We start from the raw sequence: 20,015 nt of genomic DNA, 5'->3' as shown, positions 1-20,015 counted from the left end.
GACCATGTATAGTAAGGCGTTTTTATCGGAAAAAAACGGCCATGTATAGTAAGGCGTTTTGAGCCGAAAAAAAACGACCATGTATAGTAAGGTGTTTTTAACGGATAAAAACGCCTCGCACAAACGTAACGACTGTGCAAAAATAACCAAGGTGTCATCGGCGTGAGCGAGCTTCATGCCGCAGACGGCCATGCGGTCCTGCGGCCTCTTGGGCCCGCAGACGTGCGGCACCATCGAGCTCAGGTCGATTTCGATCACCTGTGCGCAAACGCATATAAAAATAACCGCCCTTCGGTCCTCGAGGCCAAGGACCACCGGCTTGAGGAACACATCACTGTATCAGACACATGTAAAAATATAGTGGGATTTTGAAAATTTCTTTTGGAGTAGTCCAATTACTTCACATTGATTGGGGAATTTCAAACTAAATGTGATTGGACAACATTTTTTTTCCTGGTATTCAGGAGGATATAGCTGTGTGATCGTTTTGCCGACTATGTTTAGCAGCTAAAAGTGTGATTCCATTTAACAGGACACGGCCACTGGAGAGGTGACTTTATTTTCCATTCATTTAAAATCATGAAGGCGCATGTAAAAACCAACACGATTGAAAGACATCGAGAAAAAGAAAAAAAAACAGCCTAAGAAGACACTTTTGCATGAGTCGGGTTGAAGAAACAACTTTTAGTTGACAAACATGGACAAAACAAACAAACAAAAAAAGCATATCCGTGACAACGTATCTCAGCGTTTTGTTGACTTTTGTCCAAAAAGTCCAAATGATTCCAGCCAACCGGAATGCTAAAAAAAAAAAAAAAAAAGCCTCTTTGAAAAGGTCCTTATTTGAGTCTGTCAAGCTTAGAATGGGTGAAACGCAGCCTGGCGTCCATTGCGACGACAAGCCAAGTGACCAAAGCAGTCCACTGCGTGTGTTTAAAGCATCGTCCGCGCCACGTATCGCAGGAGGCCTCCGTGCTGGAGAAAGATGACGTCCAGCTCGTTGTCCAACTCTGCTGTCACCACAAAGTTTTTGCCGTCGCTCGTCTGAAACAAAACAAAAAATAACATCAGGAGGAGCGCTCTGGAAAATGGATGAATGGAGAACGGCCCGGTTGATCATTTTCAAAATAATGCCAATACAGTTCGCATTTCGTATTTTTTCTTTTGCAGCAATTCTGAATTTGTCATGGCAACACCTTACAACAAATGGTAAATTATCGTGAAATCTCCAACAGAAAAAAAATAGCTCAAAAACCTAAAAAAGGTGAAGACGTGTTTTCAATCGCCATCCAAAAGACATTCAGTAACTCATAAAGCTCTCTTTGATTTCAATTTGCGGTTGACCGGTGCCGCGGGCCAATAAATCGGGTCTCACACAATTTTTGTTTTCCTGCCAAAAATCGAAATTGGCATCGGCCCGAAAAATTGTCAAGCCCGCGACCGGAGTGTATGAGAATCATCGTGTCCTGCCTTGACGTCGAGCTGTTGGCCGGGCGCAAGGCGTTGCGGCAGGCTGACGCTGAACCTCTCGGTGCCGGCCAGCTCGAGCGTGTCGGCGTTTTGCTCGGGCGCGAACCGCAGAGGCAGGATGCCCACGCCCACCAGTTGCTTCTTGTGCAGACGCTCGAAGCTCTCGGCGATGACGGCGCGAACGCCCTGCAAGAGAAGACGGCGGACGTCAGAACGCAAAGCCGCGATGAGGCCGCCCGGTCACGTTGTACGGCAGGAAGGGAGTCCTGAGAAAGTGCGCACGATGGCCGCAAAATTAAAGGTCATCGTAAAACATGAGCGAGTGCAATAGCGTATGGTTGCAAGATTCTGGGCAAGATGAGAACCAATATCGCGTTTGTACCATCAGATAAGGTCCTTTGGCCACCCAATCACGGGAGCCTCCCGAGCCGTAGTCCTTCCCAGCCAGGATGATGAGCGGAACGCCGTCCCTCTGATAGCGCTCGGCCGCTTCGAACACGTCAAGCTGCGTGCGGGGGAGACAAGGAAAACGTGAGCAAAAAAAAAAAAAGTGTATGCGCCGACATCGGGAGTGCACTGGACACGGTAGCCGCCCTTAACCGGGGAGTCAACTGAAACATTTTCTTGACGATAATATGTTGTGTTATATAACGCGAGTCTAAACACACTATTTGGATTTAGAATGAGTCTGGGGGGGGGGGGGGGGGGGGGGGGTGATCCCGAAAAACGCTCAAAGTCGTCCGCTCACCGTTTGCCCCGAGGGAACGTGGAGCGTTTTGGGCCCTGCTTTGCCCACCAGTCGATTTTGGAGCTTGATGCTGGCAAAGGTCCCTCTGGTCATCACGGCGTCGTTGCCCCGCCGAGAGCCGTAAGAGTTGAACTCCCGAGGGGTCAGCCTACGGGATGCCAGAATACCGAGCCACTCACAACCGCGCGTGCGCGATAAGACGCGACGATGATGATTGTTATCATCGATGGAAAAAAATAAAAATAAATGAATTGCTTCGGTCGATGGTCAGGAGCACCTTTTGCTGAGCAGGTACTTGGCGGCGGCGCTGACCCGGGCGATGCTGCCCGCGGGCGAGATGTGGTCGGTGGTCACCTTGTCGCCGAGGAACAGCAGAGCGTGAGCGTCGACGATGGACTGAGGGGGCGGGACTTCTTTGCTCTTCAGACGCGAGCGGAGGGAGAGGGCGTCACGCGTTGGGTTCGGTTTTTCCCAGGCGCGGGACGGGCGAGGCGCCGCGCTTACTAATTTGCCGAAGAACGACGGCGAGCGGATGTACGTCGACTTGGCGTCCCAGGGAAAGACGACGGACTCGGGACACTCGATGTTGCTCCAGAACGTGTTGCCTTTCTGGAAAGAGGAAGGAAGAAGACGATAGTGAGCGCTCTTGAAGCGCGTCCGCCGCTCGCAACGACGTGGCTGCCAACAGCCGTGGTGGGAAGGAAACAACGTCTTTTTTTTTTTTTTAGCTTTTGAAGCTGTCTGGAAGAGAAATATGTATGTATGTATGAAGTAAGTTTGCGATCGTTAGCTGATGTGGCATTTTGGGTCACCAAAGCTTAAAAGTCCCGCCAGCAGGAGCTCGATCTGAAACCAGGATTTGCGACAGGTAACGCGATTTATTTTCTCCTTCGTTAGAGAACAATGTCAAAGTTAAGGAAAGCGGGAAACTCATTGGTGTGCTGTTCACTTCTCGTTCTTTTAGAAAAAAAAAAGTGGTATTCTCCGTGATTGACACCAAAAACAATTTGTGCACTTTTGTACGGAAGCACATTTCGGAGTCCGTTAAGTGAAGCGCGTCACTTTTATAAAAGCAACTTTTTGGTGGATTTATTTGAGCGCACATTTTGCAAAAGGGATATTTCGTCGAGAGGAAGTCATTCTTTTCTTTCGATGATTTTTCTGTGGGCGTTGATGCAATTTAGTGCAAAGTAAAAATAAATAAATAAAAATGAAGAATAAAAAAAAATCAAGCAGGTGTGCCACCCCCCCGCGCCTCCTTACCGCCATCCTCGCCTTGAGATCCTTAAAGACGGAGGAGATGACGGCGTCCTCCTCCGTCCGCTGCACCTCCTCCCTGGACGGCCAGATGTCGCGAAGGTACAAGTCCCTCCCGTCGCGAGCCAGGCCCAGAGGTTCTTTTTCAAAGTCGATGCCCACGGTGCCCGCGATGGCGTACGCCACCACCAGGGGCGGCGAGGCCAGGTAGTTGGCCCGTACGCAGTCGCAGAGGCGGCCCTCAAAGTGCCTGTTGCCGGAGAGGACCCCGCACGCCACCAAGTCGCCCTTGGGGGAATTTTGCGCAAGGTGTCACGCGGCTGCCCTAAAATGGGACCTGAAGCATCAAAAATCACCTGCTTGATGGCGTCCACGACGCTTTCCGGCAGGGGCGCCGTGTTTCCGACGCAGGTGGCGCAGCCGTAGCCGATCACCTCGAAGCTTGAGTGCAAAACAAGCACACGCGCCGATATGATATTAGACACACGGCGGTAATATATCGTTGCGCGACGGGCTACGGCGCAAGCTAGCCGGTTGCGCCGACACTCGGCGCGCGGTCGAGATTTTTCGCCGGTGCTTTTACCCCAGCCGGCTGAAGTAGGGCAGCACCCCGCTGGCGTTGAGGTAGTGCGTGGCCATGCCGCTTCCGGGCGCAAGGCTGGTCCGGATGTACGGCTTGACCCGGAGCCCCGCCTCCGCCGCCTTCTTGGCCAGCAGGCCTGCCGCACACGCGCCCAACGTCAGGTCGCGCCCGCGCGGAATCGCAAAAAAAGGCTTTCGTATCGGCGATGTTCGGCGCGTGGCGGGAGCGGCTTACCGGCCGTCAGCATGACGGAGGGGTTGCAGTTGTTGGTGCAGCTGATGACGGCGGCGATGACCACCGAGCCGTGGCCCAGGTGGTATTCCTGACCGGCGTGCAGGAAGGGAACCCGGACGCCCTGCTTGTCCTTGGAGATGTGGAAGCCTCTGGGGCCCAGCTGAGCGCGGGGGGGGGGCGTCAGTCAGACGCGACACGCGTGTCGTCGGCGTGAGCGAGGCGCGACACGCGTGTCGTCGGCATGAGCGAGGCGCGACACGCGTGTCGTCGGCGTGAGCGAGGCTTTTTACCTTCTCGTCGAGGCAACTCTGAAATCCTTCCTTCATGTTGCAGACGGCCACGCGGTCCTGCGGCCTCTTGGGCCCGCTGACGTGCGGCACCATCGAGCTCAGGTCGATTTCGATCACCTGCGCGCAAACGCAAAGGCCCCCCCCCCCGCCCCCCAAAAAAGTGGTCAAACTTGAGAGCGGGATCCGATTCTGCTCCTGTCCGAAAAGCAACTTTGAATGCCGCTGGCCTCGGATCCCTCGGGCAGCACGCCGTCAAAATCCGAGCTCGGTGCGTCGAGGTTATGGGAACGAACGTGTTCTATGGTCTGACGGGTCCACGTTTCCAATTATTTCGGGAAATGGTCGACGCCGTGTCCTCCGGGCCAAAGAGGAAAAGATCCACCCAAACTCAAGGCAATCTCTCTCTCACTCCTTTTTTTTTTGTTATTCCATAAAAGTGACTAGAATTCATGAACTAAAAAAAAAAACATTCCAATTTGAAGATTGTATCCCTTCATAAAAACAATTGGACATCTTTCAAATGAGCATTTCTGCCCCCCCACTGCATACATTGCGCTTGTGTGCGGTCACCTCAGAATAGCGGGGGTCTTCCGCGGGGTCCTCGTAACGTCTGAAGAGCTTCACCGCCTTCAGATAAGACTCCAGTAACTCGAGCTTTTCTTGGGAAAAGTCTGGAAACAAATCCACGAAAACCGCGTTGGGCCCCGGCAGGCAGCGTGTGGAGCGCAAAACCAAAACAAAGTACTCACGTGTCTTTTTAAAGTGCTGAATGGTGACCCGGTCGACCGGGAAGAAGCTGACGGTGGCGTTGTACTCGGGGCACATGTTGGCGATGGTGGTCCGGTCCGGGGCCGAGAGCTGCGACACGCCGGGCCCGAAAAACTCCACAAACTTGCCGGCGATGGCGGCTTGTCGCAAGTGCTGCGCGGGAAAAGGTCAACGTGTGAGCGCGCGGCGTGAGGGGAGGAGCCCGTTGTACGGCTCGGACGAGCGGATCGGTGAGACCTTGGTGATACCGAGGACGACGTCGATGGAGGTGCTCAGCGGGTTGATGGAGCCCACCAGTTTGCAGCCCACCACCGGAGGAAGGCTCAGAGAAACGGGCTGGCCCAACATCACCGCTTCCGACTCGATTCCACCGACTCCTAACAAGCGGCGGAGGGAGCCACATTTGAAAGGAACTTCCGGTCAATTTTGGTTTTTCACGCTCGGATTTAGAATAGAAATCATGTGCAGCGCTCTCGATGCGTTTTCCACCAATACTAGTGCGTTTAAATTCGTTCCGTGACCACACAAGTAACCCGCTAAGAGATTCAGAGGCTGTGAGAACCGTGAGCAAAAATATGGCGGTATCACCGTCTTCAAATCACGGCTTTAAAATGAACTTTGGGGAAATATTTGAGTCGATAAAAAGTCCATTGAATATTTTATTTGAAATCCAGCCATCAGAGATATCGTGCCGAAGAAACATGTACAGTATGTTACGTTTAATAAGGAGAATAGCACTCTGTAATATTATTTATTTAAAAAAAACTAGAGTAATAACCTAATTAAAAACAATCTAAAATATTTAAACAGTTTGTCGATGATGATTTAATGCTTTGATTTCATTCATTCTACGACGTTTTCCTGGTGTGCCCACTTTGGCCATCGGGGGGCGGTAAAAACAGACAAACGAAGAAGAAAATGGCTCTTCGTTTGTCTGTTTTTACATTGTCACCGTTCTAAAGTGACTTAATGAGTCGGGGGGGGGGGGGGGGTTGTTTGTTTTTGCAAGTAATACATAATATAGGCCTTTAACTACACTCCAAAAGCAGTTGGGTCAAAAACATGCCACATTATCAATAAAATAACTTGAGGAGTATATCATTGGGTTGCCAAGTGAAATTCAAGTCATGGGTTCGACGCATCCTTTTATGCGTCACGAGAAATGTCCATTTCAAGAGACAATTACAGATATTCAATCACACTCAAGCCTAAACTGTGCGCGGTGTCCCACATCAGCTCCTTCCTTGAAATCCCAATGCCAAGAGGGAGGCGTGCTTACCCCAGCCCAGGATGCCCAGGCCGTTGATCATGGTGGTATGCGAATCGGTGCCCAGCACGCTGTCCGGGTAGATCAGCCCGCCGCCGATCTGGATCACTCGGGACAAATACTCCAAGTTGACTTGGTGGACGGCGCCGACGTCCGGGGGCACGACGTTCACATTCTTGAAGGCTTTCGAGCACCACTGTGTCAAAGACATCCACAAAGTTGCTTCGGGGGGGCTTTGAATGTCTTTCGGGATATTCTCATCTCAAGCTGTTACCTTAAAAAATTGAAGTCTTTCTTTATTTCTGCTCAGCTCCATTTCCTGATTCTTCACGCAGGTTTCGCCTCTGCAGAAGGGAACACGTCAAATTACTTGGGAAGGTTTTTCTTTCCTCCCGACGCACTTTGTGTCAAACTGATTTCTGATGATGAACGACCTCGCTTGCGGAAATCGGTGAAGGTACAGGACGTCCGCTTCAGGATCGGGAATGAAGTAGCTTATTGAATGGAGAAAATATCCATCCAAGTTGGAGAAATGTAACCCGACACAACGCATGCTGGACCTTTTCCAGAAATAAATGAATCTGACGCTACTTGTTTCCCATAACGCGACCATTATTGTCCCCATTTTTCGTACGGAAAACCCAGCAGGAATTTGTATGAAATTCATTTTTTCCATTTGTCATTCATTAAAAAAAAAAAAAAAAAAAAATTCATTTATTATGAGAAACTCTTATTTGCCGCCTGCATATTTTTTGGAACACAAACTTCCGTATTTCCTCCACAGGCACGTATGAAATTGTAACTTTGGTTCAGTAGTGTTGTAAAATAAGAATATCTGCATACTCCGTATACTGTATTTTTATGACTTGGCTGCGGGAGGCTGCCGACATCTATCAGCCATTCGGATGACAGCAATGTCACGGCGCGCCTGCACCTGCGTTCCAGAACCAGGATGCAAAAGGTTCCGAGGAACACTTCGTTTGTCATCGAAAAAAGTGCAATAAATCGGCGGCCGCGTGGGGCGAAAGCAGGCGGGTTCGGGGTAGAACCGCTCCAGCGGAAAAGGGGCATCGCTTCTTTTTCTGGCGTTGGAATCGCCACTCTGAAAATGGTCAACTCTTTTTGGGCTCGCGCTCAAAACACGTGGGTGATCTCCGATCGGTTTCATACTGGAGACTACTGCCCCCTGGTGGGTGGTGGTCAAGGCAGTTTTAACTCTTGACTTACTTGACATTTTCTGCATAGTGTATTTTATTTTATTTTTTTATAAACTACAAAACTGGTTGGGTGTTATTGTTATCACATTTGATTTGCTTGATGGGGGGGGGGCATGTAATGAATGCCTTGAACAAACATTTTGGGCTGAGTAGCGTATGACAGGACACTCACTCAGAAACCGGCTTCAGGTGGAAGGGACAAAGGAGCGGCGTGTTCTCGATCTGCTGCACCGAGGCGTGAGGTCGCCCCGCCGACGTCGACGAAGGGGGCTCGTTGCAGGCTGTTTTGCTACAGGGGCCCCGCTGGCCTCCGCAGTGGGAGCCTCTCCGCGGAAGAGGCTTCGAAGGGGGCGGCCGGGAAGCGCCTTCCCCTCCGCCGGGGTTCGGAGCGTTCTGGATGGCACTGTGGACCCGATGAGCCAAAAAAGTGAAGACGCGGACCGCGTGAAGCTCCCCCACGCAGAACGCGGGTCGTTTCCAAGGAACACAAATGCAAATGAGAGCGCGACGTGACGGCAGACCCACCACTTGCTGTAGTCCTTTTGCAGACAGTGGTCCACAATGAGGTCTGTGTGGCATTTGGGGTTGACCAGCCTGGGGTCCACGCCATGTTTGGCCACGGCGTCCCTCATGGCAGCCAGGTCCACCATGGCAGGGATCCCACTAGCAGGGAAAGACAAATTCGAGACCAGAGCATCGTTGAAAAGGGGGGCAGGTTTTGAACTCCCATCCGACTCTGATGTACCAGCGGAGCTAATTTGCGTCAACATTCAGCATGTGTGAGCATTCTTGGGCTGTCTTGCTCGTGATTCTGTACAAATGTGGTGGTCACATAGACAGTTCTCAGGACTATGTCAAGCCCCCCATGACCATTGCCCTGAATTTAACACATACAGCGGCGGTGCCTTGAAATCATATTAGAGCCGCGAGTGCTATCTGGTGGCAGTGAACTCAACTCAACTCACTTCAAAACAAGAAGCACTTCAGCGGATGGCTCACAAGTCTTCCCGAATGGTTGTTGAACGCCACCGCCGATTAAAATTGTTTGTTCTCTCACTAAACATTAAACAGAGGATATGAAAGGACGGCTATTTAATAACAACCAAAGAATTTGGCCTCGGGAAAGCCTGCTTCGCTTCATCCATACAAAGTACGCAAATTGCCTGACATGGCCAAACAAAAAGAATATCCGTCGAAGAGTTATATCCTTGAAGCAAACATAACAAGAACGCAAAGAGCAACGCATGCAGACAGATGACAAATACGGCTGAAACTTACTGTGGAGTTGAGACTACGCCATTTATTTACATATGGATCGTACTGCTCCCGCAGGGGCCACAAGCACACTGAATTAACCATGAAGCGCAACCTGTTTTGAAATTCAAATGATATTTAACGACATTCTGTTATTTATGTTTCACGCTGTACAATATTGCACGGTGGCATTTTCTTGAAAAGCTCACGACAAAGGTTTTGGATGAATTTTAGAGGGAGGCCGAACGGATTTGTATCGTTTCCATTTATTTCGATGAGGACAGATGATTTGAGGTCAGTGTTTTGAGTTAAGAGTGTGGCCATGGGACTAATTAAACTCATATCTCAATGCAGCACTGTCCTGGTAAATCTAAAATGTAATTTGGTAGACACAGCTCAAATTTCACCCCAGTACACCATCAGTGTATACAAATGTTAAAGCACCACTAACAAATGACATTTTTACACATGTTTGTTTATTTTATTTTTTAATGAATCCAAATTCATGGTGCAAGAATGAACATATAGAATAATTTTATTCCCGTTGAACGTGAAAACAGGCCATAATCGACACGAACAATCGGCAATGGTTCAACATACTGATGCGGACCATCGGTGCAACAAACTCACGTGAAGTCCTGCAAGAGGACCCGCGCTGGCAAGAACGGCACCTCGGTGGAAGCCTGCTGCTTCTCCCAGTCTAAAATGTTTTGGACGTCTTCCTCTGTGACATAAAAGCCATCGCAGTTTCGGATGGCCGCCTCCAGTAAGACGCGGATGGACAGAGGCAGCTTGACTTGAGGATGCAAAGAAAGACACATTAAAAAAGAAAAAGGTGTTTTTTTCTGGGGGGGGGGGCACTCACCATATCTTGAATCGTTTAATTTGTGCGGATTGAAGAACTTGAGGCGTCCGTCATCTGACAGCGGGTCGATTAAATGATGATATGGGTGCTCTGCAGGAGAACAAGATTATCGGGTTATGCACAAAACACATATCACAGATGTACCAAGCTGTGGCACAAAAACAGGTCAGGTTACTTGTACCGTCCCACCACTTATACTTTGTATAAAAGAATTGCAAACCACAGATGTATGGAGCTTTGACCAAGCAATTTCCATGAGAAACTTCATGTCCTGCTCATGTCATTATGTTAACTTGTTGAACAGTTTAACATGTTAATTTACCAGAGAACGTTTTCTTATGTTTTAAATAAACATGGTTTTCTCCCACAAGATGAAACCACATCTAATCAAATCACAGTAGACGGTGGTGGGAAGGGGCATGGGGGGGGGGGGGGGGGGGAGACAAAACGCATAACATGTTTGGAATCAGATCACCCATCCATCCATTATCTGAACTGCTTATGCTCACGAGGCTATAATCGTTGGAATTTAGTTTTCCTACATGCGTCGGTTGAAAAACAAAAGAAACGAATCTGAGTGTTAACTTAAAACTGCCGACGAGTGACATATTGAAACGACCCCCAATTGACAACAGGATGTAGGCGGTGGCTAGTGTTAGCTTACTAGCCTTATCATCAAGACCTTTCGCTTTCTACTTATCGCGCAGCTGCTTGAACAACTGGCGGCGGAGATAACGCCCCCCATCCCTAAAAAAGCATACGACATGGTAATTGCTACACAGTATGCAATGAACTAAGTTAGAGTGAACTCAAGTGTGGTGAGCGGCACTGGTTAATTTCAACACTCGCTCGGTTCGAGAGGATAACCAGCCTGGCTGTGGTTTCAATAACATTGAACGGAAGCATTATCTCGTTTTAAAAATGTGAATTGGAGCCGTGTGATCGCCGGTGAAGGTGAACGTAGGTGGCGACGGGATAACAGGAGCACAATCAGAATAAGAAGACTCCGATTTACCTTCGCCCGCTGTGAGCGCCATGATGACTTATGAAATCAACACGACTCATCCTCGCTATCCCGGTGGCGACACCAAACGGACCAATCACAAGGCAGGGTGGATGCGGCCACGCCCAGCGATTTGACGCCCTTCAGACTAAAAGCACAACGGAAACGCCGTTCCATTAAAATTAAGGTTTTCGATACGAACGGAAAGATTACTGTACTCGAGTACTAAATATGCATACACTCCATATGCACACAAACTACCAAACACAAATATCACAAAAGTATATGGGTCGTTACATATACTTCGAACAAGCCGTCAACTAAGTTAAACAATCGAAAATAATCACTTCGAGGGGCGCCCTTGAGTTTAAGCCAACTCGTCAATATTGTTATCGCGTTTTGTTTTATTTTTTTCACACGGAATAACTGTAAGGGTACGAAGCAGCGGAAGACGACCTTTCCCCTTCGATTTCACAGCAGTCATGGACGGAAGCCATGACCCAGCGTGTTGTCGAGCACAAGGCCAAATGGAAGAGTGAGACGAGCCTCAAGGGGTGAACCGATCCAGTGGGCCTTGAAACAGGTTCGTCAAAACGAGACGTCTTATTTGAAGAGTGTTGCGAGCAAACCGGATTTGTTGTCGTCGTCAGCAACGAGCTAAGCTAACAGGGGTAGAGGGGTCTCTATTGACATATACACGTGACTCCCTTCCGAATGGAGCAGTCCGGAGAAAAATGGCCCGATGCTTGTTTTCCTCATTCTTCATCGATTGGTTCGAAGGTACAATAAGGATTTCAGCAATGTGTCATTTGTTAGACCTTCCGTGAAGGTGAACTTCCCTTTTTTTGTTATTGGTGGGACGAACAGACTACTCACCACGCGCATATGGTAGAGTAGTGCATACCGATTGCTCAGAATCAAGTCATTACAATGGAAAAGAAGAATATACTGGTCCCATTTGGGGATTTCAGGAGAAATCAGATACTGCATTTCCTCAATGCCACGGGCAAATAGTGTTTACTCAACTACAGAGGGTGATGGGCATCTCATAGCGGTACAGAATTTATTGTAATTGAAGCGATATGCATCTGTAGAAAAAAAAAAAGATCAAATAAAATAAACAGGGGATCTGTTTTGTAGGATTTAAGATGGGGCCGTCACCATCTAATCTTTTTAGAATCCTATTGATTATTCCTTCAAATAAACTCATTGGATGGATTTGCATCTGGTGTAAAAACTGTGCCGAACAGATAGTTGTCGTCGTGACAGGATAAAAGCTTCAGTATCATCTTTCCACCAGTCATGGGTTTCATATTATTGATCAAAATGCGTTATGGAATTATGAAATTGTGATTTTTTTGGTGTTATATTAACAAATAAAACGAATTACTTTTTTCCCCCCTTTTGCTAGATGAAACTAGACACCGGATGATACACAGACTAGATATTTTGGCTGATTTTTTTTTTTTTAATAACGAAAAAGAACAGCTGTCACCACCATCATCTTTGTGTGCCTAAAAATATTTACATCTCAGCTTTCGCTCGTGACCGTTTCTTGTGACTGAATTGGCTTTCATTTGTAAGATTTTATTTTGGTCTTGGTTGCAGTGATCTGATTGGGCGAGATCAACCTTAACAAACGAATCAAATGATGAGTCGCGTTTCAGACTTTTAATTTTCAGTTTAAAAAAAAAAGGGAAGAATTACTCAAGAGATTTTTTTTTTTTTTCAGTCCGAGATGGCACCTGGAGTGCGGCCGACAATAGACGCACGGCTTTAGCACCCCACCCGGGAACAGCATGCAGCAGAAAGGCGCCATCCAGATCATCGAATGGGAGGACCTGGACAAGAGGAAGTTCTACTCCCTGGGCATTCTGATGACGCTGAGCACGCGCGCCACCGTGTACCCGGCCAGCCTCATCCGCACGCGGCTGCAGGTGCAGAAGGGCAAGGCGCTCTACTCGGGCACGGTGGACGCCTTCTGCAAGATCCTGCGGGCGGAGGGCGTGCGGGGCCTGTACCGCGGCTTCCTGGTCAACACGTTCACGCTGGTGTCGGGCCAGGCGTACATCACCACCTACGAGCTGGCGCGCAGGCAGGTGTCTCGCTACTCGTCCAGCAACACGCTCAAGTCGGTGGTGGCGGGCGGGGCGGCCTCGCTGGTGGCGCAGACCATCACGGTGCCCGTCGACGTGGTGTCGCAGCACCTCATGATGCAAGGCCAGGGCGAGCACAGCGGCCGCTTCAAGTCCAAGTCCAAGATGATGCTGGCGACCACCAAGCGCCGGCTGACCTTCGGCCAGACGCGGGACATTTCCGTGCAGATCTTCGCCGCCGACGGTTTCCGGGGCTTCTACAGGGGCTACGTGGCCTCCCTGCTCACCTACATCCCAAACAGTGCCCTCTGGTGGCCTTTTTATCACTTTTACGCAGGTAAATTCAAAGTCTCCATCCCGTTTTAGAATTACAAAGACATATTAGGGCCACGGTGAACACATGACAACTGCTTCTTGACTGGACGTACTGCTTTTTATCCCCTTCAAAATAAAACCGTAGTCCCACCATAGCGAAACTTTAATTTTGTAATGCTTATAATGATACTACTGGATTCTCGTTATAAGTACAGATTTATTTCCATCATATTCCGCTTCAATGAAAAATCACTTTTTTTTTTTTTTTGTTCTTGAAAACTCAAGACTTGAGTCTTCTAATATTGCAACGTAGTTTTTACAAATTACGGCAAAGGAATGTCAACCTCATTTGTACTTTTTGCATTTGGGGGACGACAACATTACTCTTGTGATATTTCGACTTTTTATGCTGTTAAAATTTGACCATTCTCAATGTACTACTATTTAGTCTAAGCAAGTCAGACTTTTTTTTTTTTTTTTTTTAAATCCCCCAGGACCAGCACGGAAACTTCCCGATGGCCACCCTGTCCATGGCCCTGCTACCCCTTTGGTCCTCATCATCCAAGACGTATATTAATAGTTTTTTTTTGCATCCATAGAGCAGCTGTCTCTGCTGGCACCTAGCGAGTGCCCCCACCTCATTCTGCAGGCGCTTGCCGGGCCCATGGCCGCCGCCACCGCCTCCACCATCACCAACCCCATGGACGTGGTCCGGGCCAGGGTGCAGGTACGGTCCAAGGCCACGATTTCTTTTGAAGTGTAAAAAGAAGTGCACCACTCTTAAGGGTGGTTAGTACAAAACAAGCCCTCGAGCTTGACTAGTGCTGACCATAGTATCGAAAATAAATGTGACTTTTTCCACCGAGTCGACATACTGACATATTTACTACTCCCTGTCAAAAGCAAGTTTGCAAAGCACGGTTAGCTGCACGCGGGTGGTTCCGATACAGTTATCCATCATGAAAATTATTTTCTCCCGCTGCCGGCGGATCAAAATGTTTCATTACCCGCGAGTAAAGTCGTCCGCCGCCGTGGCGCTGCAGGTGGAGGGCCGCTCGTCGGTGGTGGAGACCTTCAAGCAGCTGCTGGCGGAGGAGGGCCTCGGCGCCGTGACCAAGGGGCTGTCGGCCCGCATCATCTCTTCCACGCCCACGTCGGTGCTCATCGTGGTGGGCTACGAGACCCTCAAGAGGCTCAGCCTGCGGGACGACCTGGTCCACTCTAGACACTGGTAGACTTTGACGAGGAGGACAAAAAGCCTAACGCCGCATTTTACCTCATGGCAGGAGCTCACTATTGGCTCTCTTTGGTCTCCGCCAAGATAATACTGTCCAAAAAAAGAGAAAGAGGCTCAAAAAGACTGCGCTCAAGGTACGGTATTGCAAAGTTGAAGAAAAAAGAAAAGTAAAAAACACCTATTTGGTTGAACACCGCCAAGGGAACAAGAGACTTATTTTTTTTCCATTTCTGCGCTAGTCATCAGCCTTGAAGCTTTCAGCTCCAAGTTATTTACACCACTATTGGCTAGGTGAACGCATTTTTAGTTGTTTTTTTTAATCAGTCTTCACTCCATATTGTTTCGCGAGTAATGTTATGTGGAGATTTTTTTTTTAAGACACAACCTCCGAGAAGAATAACATGTAGATTTTACCTGCCCAAAAATTGTGCCTACTGAGTGTCGGTCGGGATTTTGGTGCATTGGGTTAAAGTGAAAAGTTGCTCACTGCCGAAAATTTCAGGACAAATTAAAAAGCAAAAAAAAAAAAAAAACCCCCCATTCGAGCTCCTCTGGGAACATCCGTTTTCTCTCGTGCGTGTCCTTGATAGGGTGTGCTATGTCCTCTGCCGGCTGACGTTGGGGGAGGGGCCACCCCGGACTGGTCGCTGGCCATCACAGGGCACATACAGGACAAACAACAGCTCAACTTTGGACGCTTCAATGAAGCCGGAGGAAATCTATTCAAATAGAGGAAAATTGAATCTGCAACCTCATTTAGTGTGAGGCAAACGTGCTACCTATTGTATCTTTTTTTTTTTTTTTTTTTACAACCGTCACATGTTGTGTGTGAGGTGAACAGCTACAGATGCACGTGTCAAAATGCCCACCCAGGGCTCGTGAACAGACTGCAATGACGGTCCTTGGAATAAAACCGCACTTGATTCAGAGCATTGATGGACTCTTAAAAACTGCCACAGCTGTTTTTTTCTGGAATGTTTTCATGAAACGATGCATACTTGTGGGTCAATGGCGTTAATAAAGAAAATGACCAGCAGTGGAAGATTAAGCATCGCAAATTTGGTCTGAATCAAGACGGGCCTTGCCAACGGTCGTCGCAGCAACGACTACGTTCAGCGTAACACCGAGCTGCACTTTTAGTCATTTATTTTTATGACTGCTGCCCAAAAGTTGTTTAGTACTGAGTGAAACTCAACTACAACCAGACAGGTTTAATTTAAAAAATAACAAACTTTAATGTACTGTCACAAGCCAGTACAGAACGATTCACATAAAAAGTCTCCCTGCAGCCTTTTTGGACGGCCCACCTCACATGGGGCAATCGTAAATATGGATGGCCCGGTCGTCGCCGGCCGAGATAATCTTGGAGCCGTTGTTGTTGTACTTGACGCTCCACACCTGAGGAAGGGTGCAATTATGCAACAGAGTCACGGCTCTCTATTTGAGATGAAATATGTATTGGAAAATGGGGGGCGGGGGGGGGGGGGGGGGGGGCTCTGAATAATCAAAAGAGTTCCCGTGACTTTCAGGTTTTACCTGGTCTTGGTGGTCGAAGAAGGTGTTTATGCAGGCTCGGGAACCGGCGTCCCAAACCTTCACGCTCTTGTCCGAGGAACTGAAGAGGTGGAAGCGGAAGCGTTGCGGGGGTGGGAAATGCTTTCGTCTCTTTGCCCTGCTTGAGATGAAACCTTACCTGGAGACAAAGTGTGTGTTGTCCGGGGAGAAGGCCACGTTGAGCACCCAGGATCCGTGGCCGCTCAGCGTGCCCGCCAGGTTGGCGTGTTGCCTGAGAAAAAACAAAAAGAAATTCATGCCAATATGTTTTTTTTGGGGGAGGGGGGGGGGTGCACTTTCACGTGTGTGTGTAAAAAAAAAAAAAAAAAAAAAAGAACTTACACGTCATAAATCTTGATGTAGCCATCGTCTGATGCCGTGACAAGCAGCTGGGAGTCGGGAGAGAAGGTGAGGGAGCGAATGGGCATAGCGTGCCCTAGTAGAGGAATAAGGAACAGCATTTTGGCAGTTTACAAATCCAGTCCGGTCAATTTAAGTTCATACGTTTGCGCTTAATCTTTCAGAAGCGTTCACTTTCTTATTTATTTATTTTTTTTTTTTTAGAGACGCTTGAGGCTACTACACGGCTGCATTTTAATGTTGATCATGAAGATTAGACTTTAGGCGAACAATTTAAGAACCTCCAAGCAGGCCCCAAATTATGGTAGCACATCACAAGCCTCACTGCACTTCAAAATAGGTTTTCATTATCGTCGTCGCCTTTCTTCTGTGGCTGCTTGGGAGAATGAACGTGCGAGTTAAGGTTTTCATAAATATGTGTCTGAAGTACGTTGGCCAATTGGATTCGTCGCATTACGAATGAGCATGCGCAGAGGTAATTCAACCTTGAGCCGAACTGAACCCACCTTCCAGCGTGTGGAGGAGCTTTCCCGTGGCAATGTCAAAGATGTTGATGATGCCGTCAATCGCCCCGCTAGCCAAATATTTACCGTCGGGACTCTGAGCAGTCACAAAATAAATATTAAATAAAACACTTTGAATTAAAAATGCATCGTGTTTGCATTCCTTACATAAGCGATGCTCAGGATGAATTTCCCTCGGGTGTCCAGAGAATATTCCTTCTTGCCGCTTTCCACACCGAAGATGTTGACCTTGCCGAGGTGGCTTCCCGTGGCAATGTGCTTGGAGTCAGGCGAGAAGGCAACCGTCCAAGCGTCCACTAGAGTGGAGGATATCACAATAGAATGTAAGAACACTCAATTAATCCCGCGAGCAAGCACAAGCAAAGAGGCGTTCCTCAGGGATGTCCTTTGGGCCCATCCATTTTCTAGAGGATAATAGGTCTCCCTATTAAGTCTTCCCAGACAAATGCAAGAAATATTCGTCATTAACTTCCTGTAGGTGAAATGAGTCCCCCAACACTTGCAAATCATGACGTAACTGATCTCACCTGGTCCGGCGTCCATAGATTTGATCTGTTTCCCGGACTCCAGGTCCCAGAGGCGGATGTGGGCATCGAGCGAGCTGGAGGCAGCGATGGCGGCATTGTGGCTGATGTCCACGGACACGACGCCCAGCTGGTGCCCCTCCAGTGTCCACTGCAGCTCCAGCTTCTCGTCCGACCTGCGTGGGAAACCTGACCGTTAGCTCACGTTGTCTTTTTGTCCGACGAAATCTTCAAGTCTGCTTTATATGCAAGTTGATTGTCCATCTCTAGGCAGCACTGTGGGGGTAGTGGTAAAAAAGTCCGGTGAGTTTGACTCATTCTGCGAACGTCAAAAACGTGCACGTTTGGTCCACTGAGGACCCTAAATTGTCCAGAATTGTGAATGTGAATATGAATTCCTGTTTATTTGACTTTGACTATTTGACTTTTTTTTTTTGCGTGTGTGTGTGTTTGAAATGCAAAATGTATTAGGTATGACCAATTCAATCAATGTCAATCTGCATGGCCGCATTTAGTGATTGCAGAAATACCACTACACACCACTAGATGACAAAATCGTGCCATAAACAACTTTCTGTTGCCTCCCCATTGAAAGACCGTCATACGTCTTTTCAAGGGGTGAGCAATTTCACTTTACTGTTTTATTACACAGTGATGAATTTACATGACAGTTAATGTTAAAAGGTGACTTAAAATAATCACCCGGGCTCGCGCATACACACACACACTTACCATTTCCACACTTTGACCATATCGTCAAGGGAACCGGTGACGATTGTTTCTGAACCGTCTGCCTCACTTTTACCCCAGGCTGCAGTCCAGATTGCATCATCGTGTGCTGAAGGGAGAAAAAATGTTTGAATTAACAGGAGGAAAATAAGACTCCCACCAGTTGCAAAATGAAGCATATGTACAAATCAGCATGTATTGTATTGTATATTTAATGAGATCCAACGCAAAAGCTGTCTCACAAAGCAGTCTCCCTTCATCTTATGCTAATGAATGATTTTTAAGAGAGCGAAGGAGTTTACGTAGATGGGCCTTACCCAAGTCTAATAGCAAAGTAGAGTTTTACCGCCAGAGTGTGTGGCATCCTGAAGTAAGCATGAATCGTCGTTAGAACAGGCATTAGTGTGTCTCTGCATGCAGTAGGCTGATGGATAATACTTGTTTTTAAATTTAATTTTGCTTTTTATGTTCACACATCTATTAAGATACCCAAATCGAATTTAGGAGAAGAGCATAGTAATTACTAACCACCCTTCTAATGAATGTTTCAATATTGGTGCGCTCTCTAATACTACATTTTGTGCAAATAGTTTGGTAGGTACTCACCATGTTCCTGTTTAAAAAGGATGCTGTACTAAAATGGAAAGATGCAAGTTTTTAGTTATTAGGATTTGTTTTTGTTGGGGGGGGGGGGTTGTGAAAATGTTGAGTGCAATTGGTTTTCTTACTTGAGTGCTCATTTCCGCGGTGGTACAGCTTGCCTGACCACAGCAACCTAAACACAAACATATACAGTGAAATGTATCGCTGCGATTTAGAGTGACCAATTATATCGGTCAAAATAAATAAACTATAACTGTTGTTGGTCGTCGCTTGATGCTAATGCTAACTCCAGAACGATATAAGCCGCTTTTGTTACTTCAAGACGTCGCCTACGACGTCTTCACGGGCGGAAAACTCCGTCTAATATTCGGTATAAAATGCGGAGTATAACTGGGGTCCACATACCTTAAAAATCCCCACAAACGTCTTGATTGAATTCGTAGGAGCTCAAGTTGGTTTACACGCGAGGCGCCATGACAACATTACGCCCTGGAGAACTTCCGCGTTTTCTTCTTCGCGTTTTTTGGCGCTTGGCGAGTAAGTCTGCTTGTTCTTTAGTGCTCTTATCGGCAGTATAGGGAAATGTTTGCACAACGAGATGTTTTATTTGTTTTTCTTCCCCAAAATATGACTGGGGCCATTATTTTAAGAGGGGGATGATATTTCTCCTGAAATATTGTGCTGCGGCATGACATTACATTGAACTGAAACGAAATGTTAATATGAAACTATTATTCATTAATTATCCCATATAGATTCTCAAATGTTGCCTGTTTGGGAACACATCCCTTTACTTGCATGAGCATATTAAAGCAAGCTAACTAAATACATATTGTTGTTTTGTTCCAGTGTTGGTAATGTATTGATTATTTCACAGGTCCTTGGACCTTCTTGCCCGGGGCCTTGTGGGGGTCGAGAAACGCTTCCGATGTCACTTTCCTAACCTGGTCGCATGATAACGACTCAACAGGTTCCAGTGACTGTTAACTGCTCAAAGTTCCCCAGATTAAAAGAGAAATCGGTCAAACCGCTTTGAGTTTTTCCTCATCCATGAGCAGCAACACGGACACTCAGACTTAACACAGTTCTTACAATGTACAGTCGTTTCGCTTTCTAT

The 20,015-nt window shown here is 47.6% G+C and overlaps 3 protein-coding genes across 4 annotated transcripts; 1 reads left to right on the top strand and 2 right to left on the bottom strand.

Annotated features, from left to right (window-relative positions):
* Positions 1 to 540: 540 nt before the first annotated feature.
* On the bottom strand, positions 541 to 11,108 carry ireb2 (iron-responsive element binding protein 2). The gene is made up of 21 exons (XM_086108523.1): positions 10,969 to 11,108; positions 9,954 to 10,043; positions 9,719 to 9,884; positions 8,360 to 8,497; positions 8,007 to 8,237; positions 6,892 to 6,961; positions 6,630 to 6,813; positions 5,588 to 5,727; positions 5,332 to 5,503; positions 5,153 to 5,253; positions 4,583 to 4,699; positions 4,293 to 4,452; positions 4,059 to 4,194; positions 3,832 to 3,916; positions 3,482 to 3,763; positions 2,723 to 2,827; positions 2,496 to 2,638; positions 2,219 to 2,366; positions 1,853 to 1,975; positions 1,471 to 1,656; positions 541 to 1,044 (listed from the first exon to the last, which is right to left on the bottom strand). Exons 1-21 carry the CDS (start codon positions 10,988 to 10,990, stop codon positions 934 to 936), a joined length of 2,910 nt encoding a protein of 969 aa, XP_085964649.1. The 5' UTR covers positions 10,991 to 11,108; the 3' UTR covers positions 541 to 933.
* Positions 11,109 to 11,169: 61 nt separating this feature from the next.
* slc25a44a (solute carrier family 25 member 44a) lies at positions 11,170 to 15,652 on the top strand. Its single transcript, XM_086108524.1, has 4 exons — positions 11,170 to 11,539; positions 12,689 to 13,389; positions 13,967 to 14,094; positions 14,411 to 15,652. The coding sequence occupies exons 2-4, from the start codon at positions 12,756 to 12,758 to the stop codon at positions 14,600 to 14,602; spliced, it is 954 nt and encodes a 317-aa protein (XP_085964650.1). The 5' UTR covers positions 11,170 to 11,539; positions 12,689 to 12,755; the 3' UTR covers positions 14,603 to 15,652.
* Positions 15,653 to 15,814: 162 nt separating this feature from the next.
* skic8 (SKI8 subunit of superkiller complex) lies at positions 15,815 to 19,422 on the bottom strand. 2 transcript variants are annotated; one of them, XM_086108525.1, is made up of 11 exons: positions 19,304 to 19,422; positions 19,024 to 19,070; positions 18,902 to 18,929; positions 18,299 to 18,404; positions 17,570 to 17,742; positions 17,190 to 17,338; positions 17,025 to 17,118; positions 16,501 to 16,594; positions 16,298 to 16,390; positions 16,141 to 16,219; positions 15,815 to 16,002 (listed from the first exon to the last, which is right to left on the bottom strand). In XM_086108525.1, exons 2-11 carry the CDS (start codon positions 19,033 to 19,035, stop codon positions 15,913 to 15,915), a joined length of 918 nt encoding a protein of 305 aa, XP_085964651.1. In that variant the 5' UTR covers positions 19,036 to 19,070; positions 19,304 to 19,422; the 3' UTR covers positions 15,815 to 15,912. The 2 variants fall into 2 exon arrangements, with proteins under 2 accessions (XP_085964651.1, XP_085964652.1); XM_086108526.1 differs by having other exon boundaries at positions 18,902 to 18,924; positions 19,304 to 19,387.
* Between the last annotated feature and the right edge of the window lie 593 nt (positions 19,423 to 20,015).

The sequence above is a fragment of the Hippocampus guttulatus genome, chromosome 4 (genome assembly GCF_054856545.1).
Source record: "Hippocampus guttulatus isolate MCC_2025c chromosome 4, RoL_Hgut_1.0, whole genome shotgun sequence".
NCBI classification, from domain to species: domain Eukaryota; kingdom Metazoa; phylum Chordata; class Actinopteri; order Syngnathiformes; family Syngnathidae; genus Hippocampus; species Hippocampus guttulatus.
Note: the sequence above shows the minus strand (reverse complement) of the source record. Positions and strands in the feature narration are given on the sequence as shown.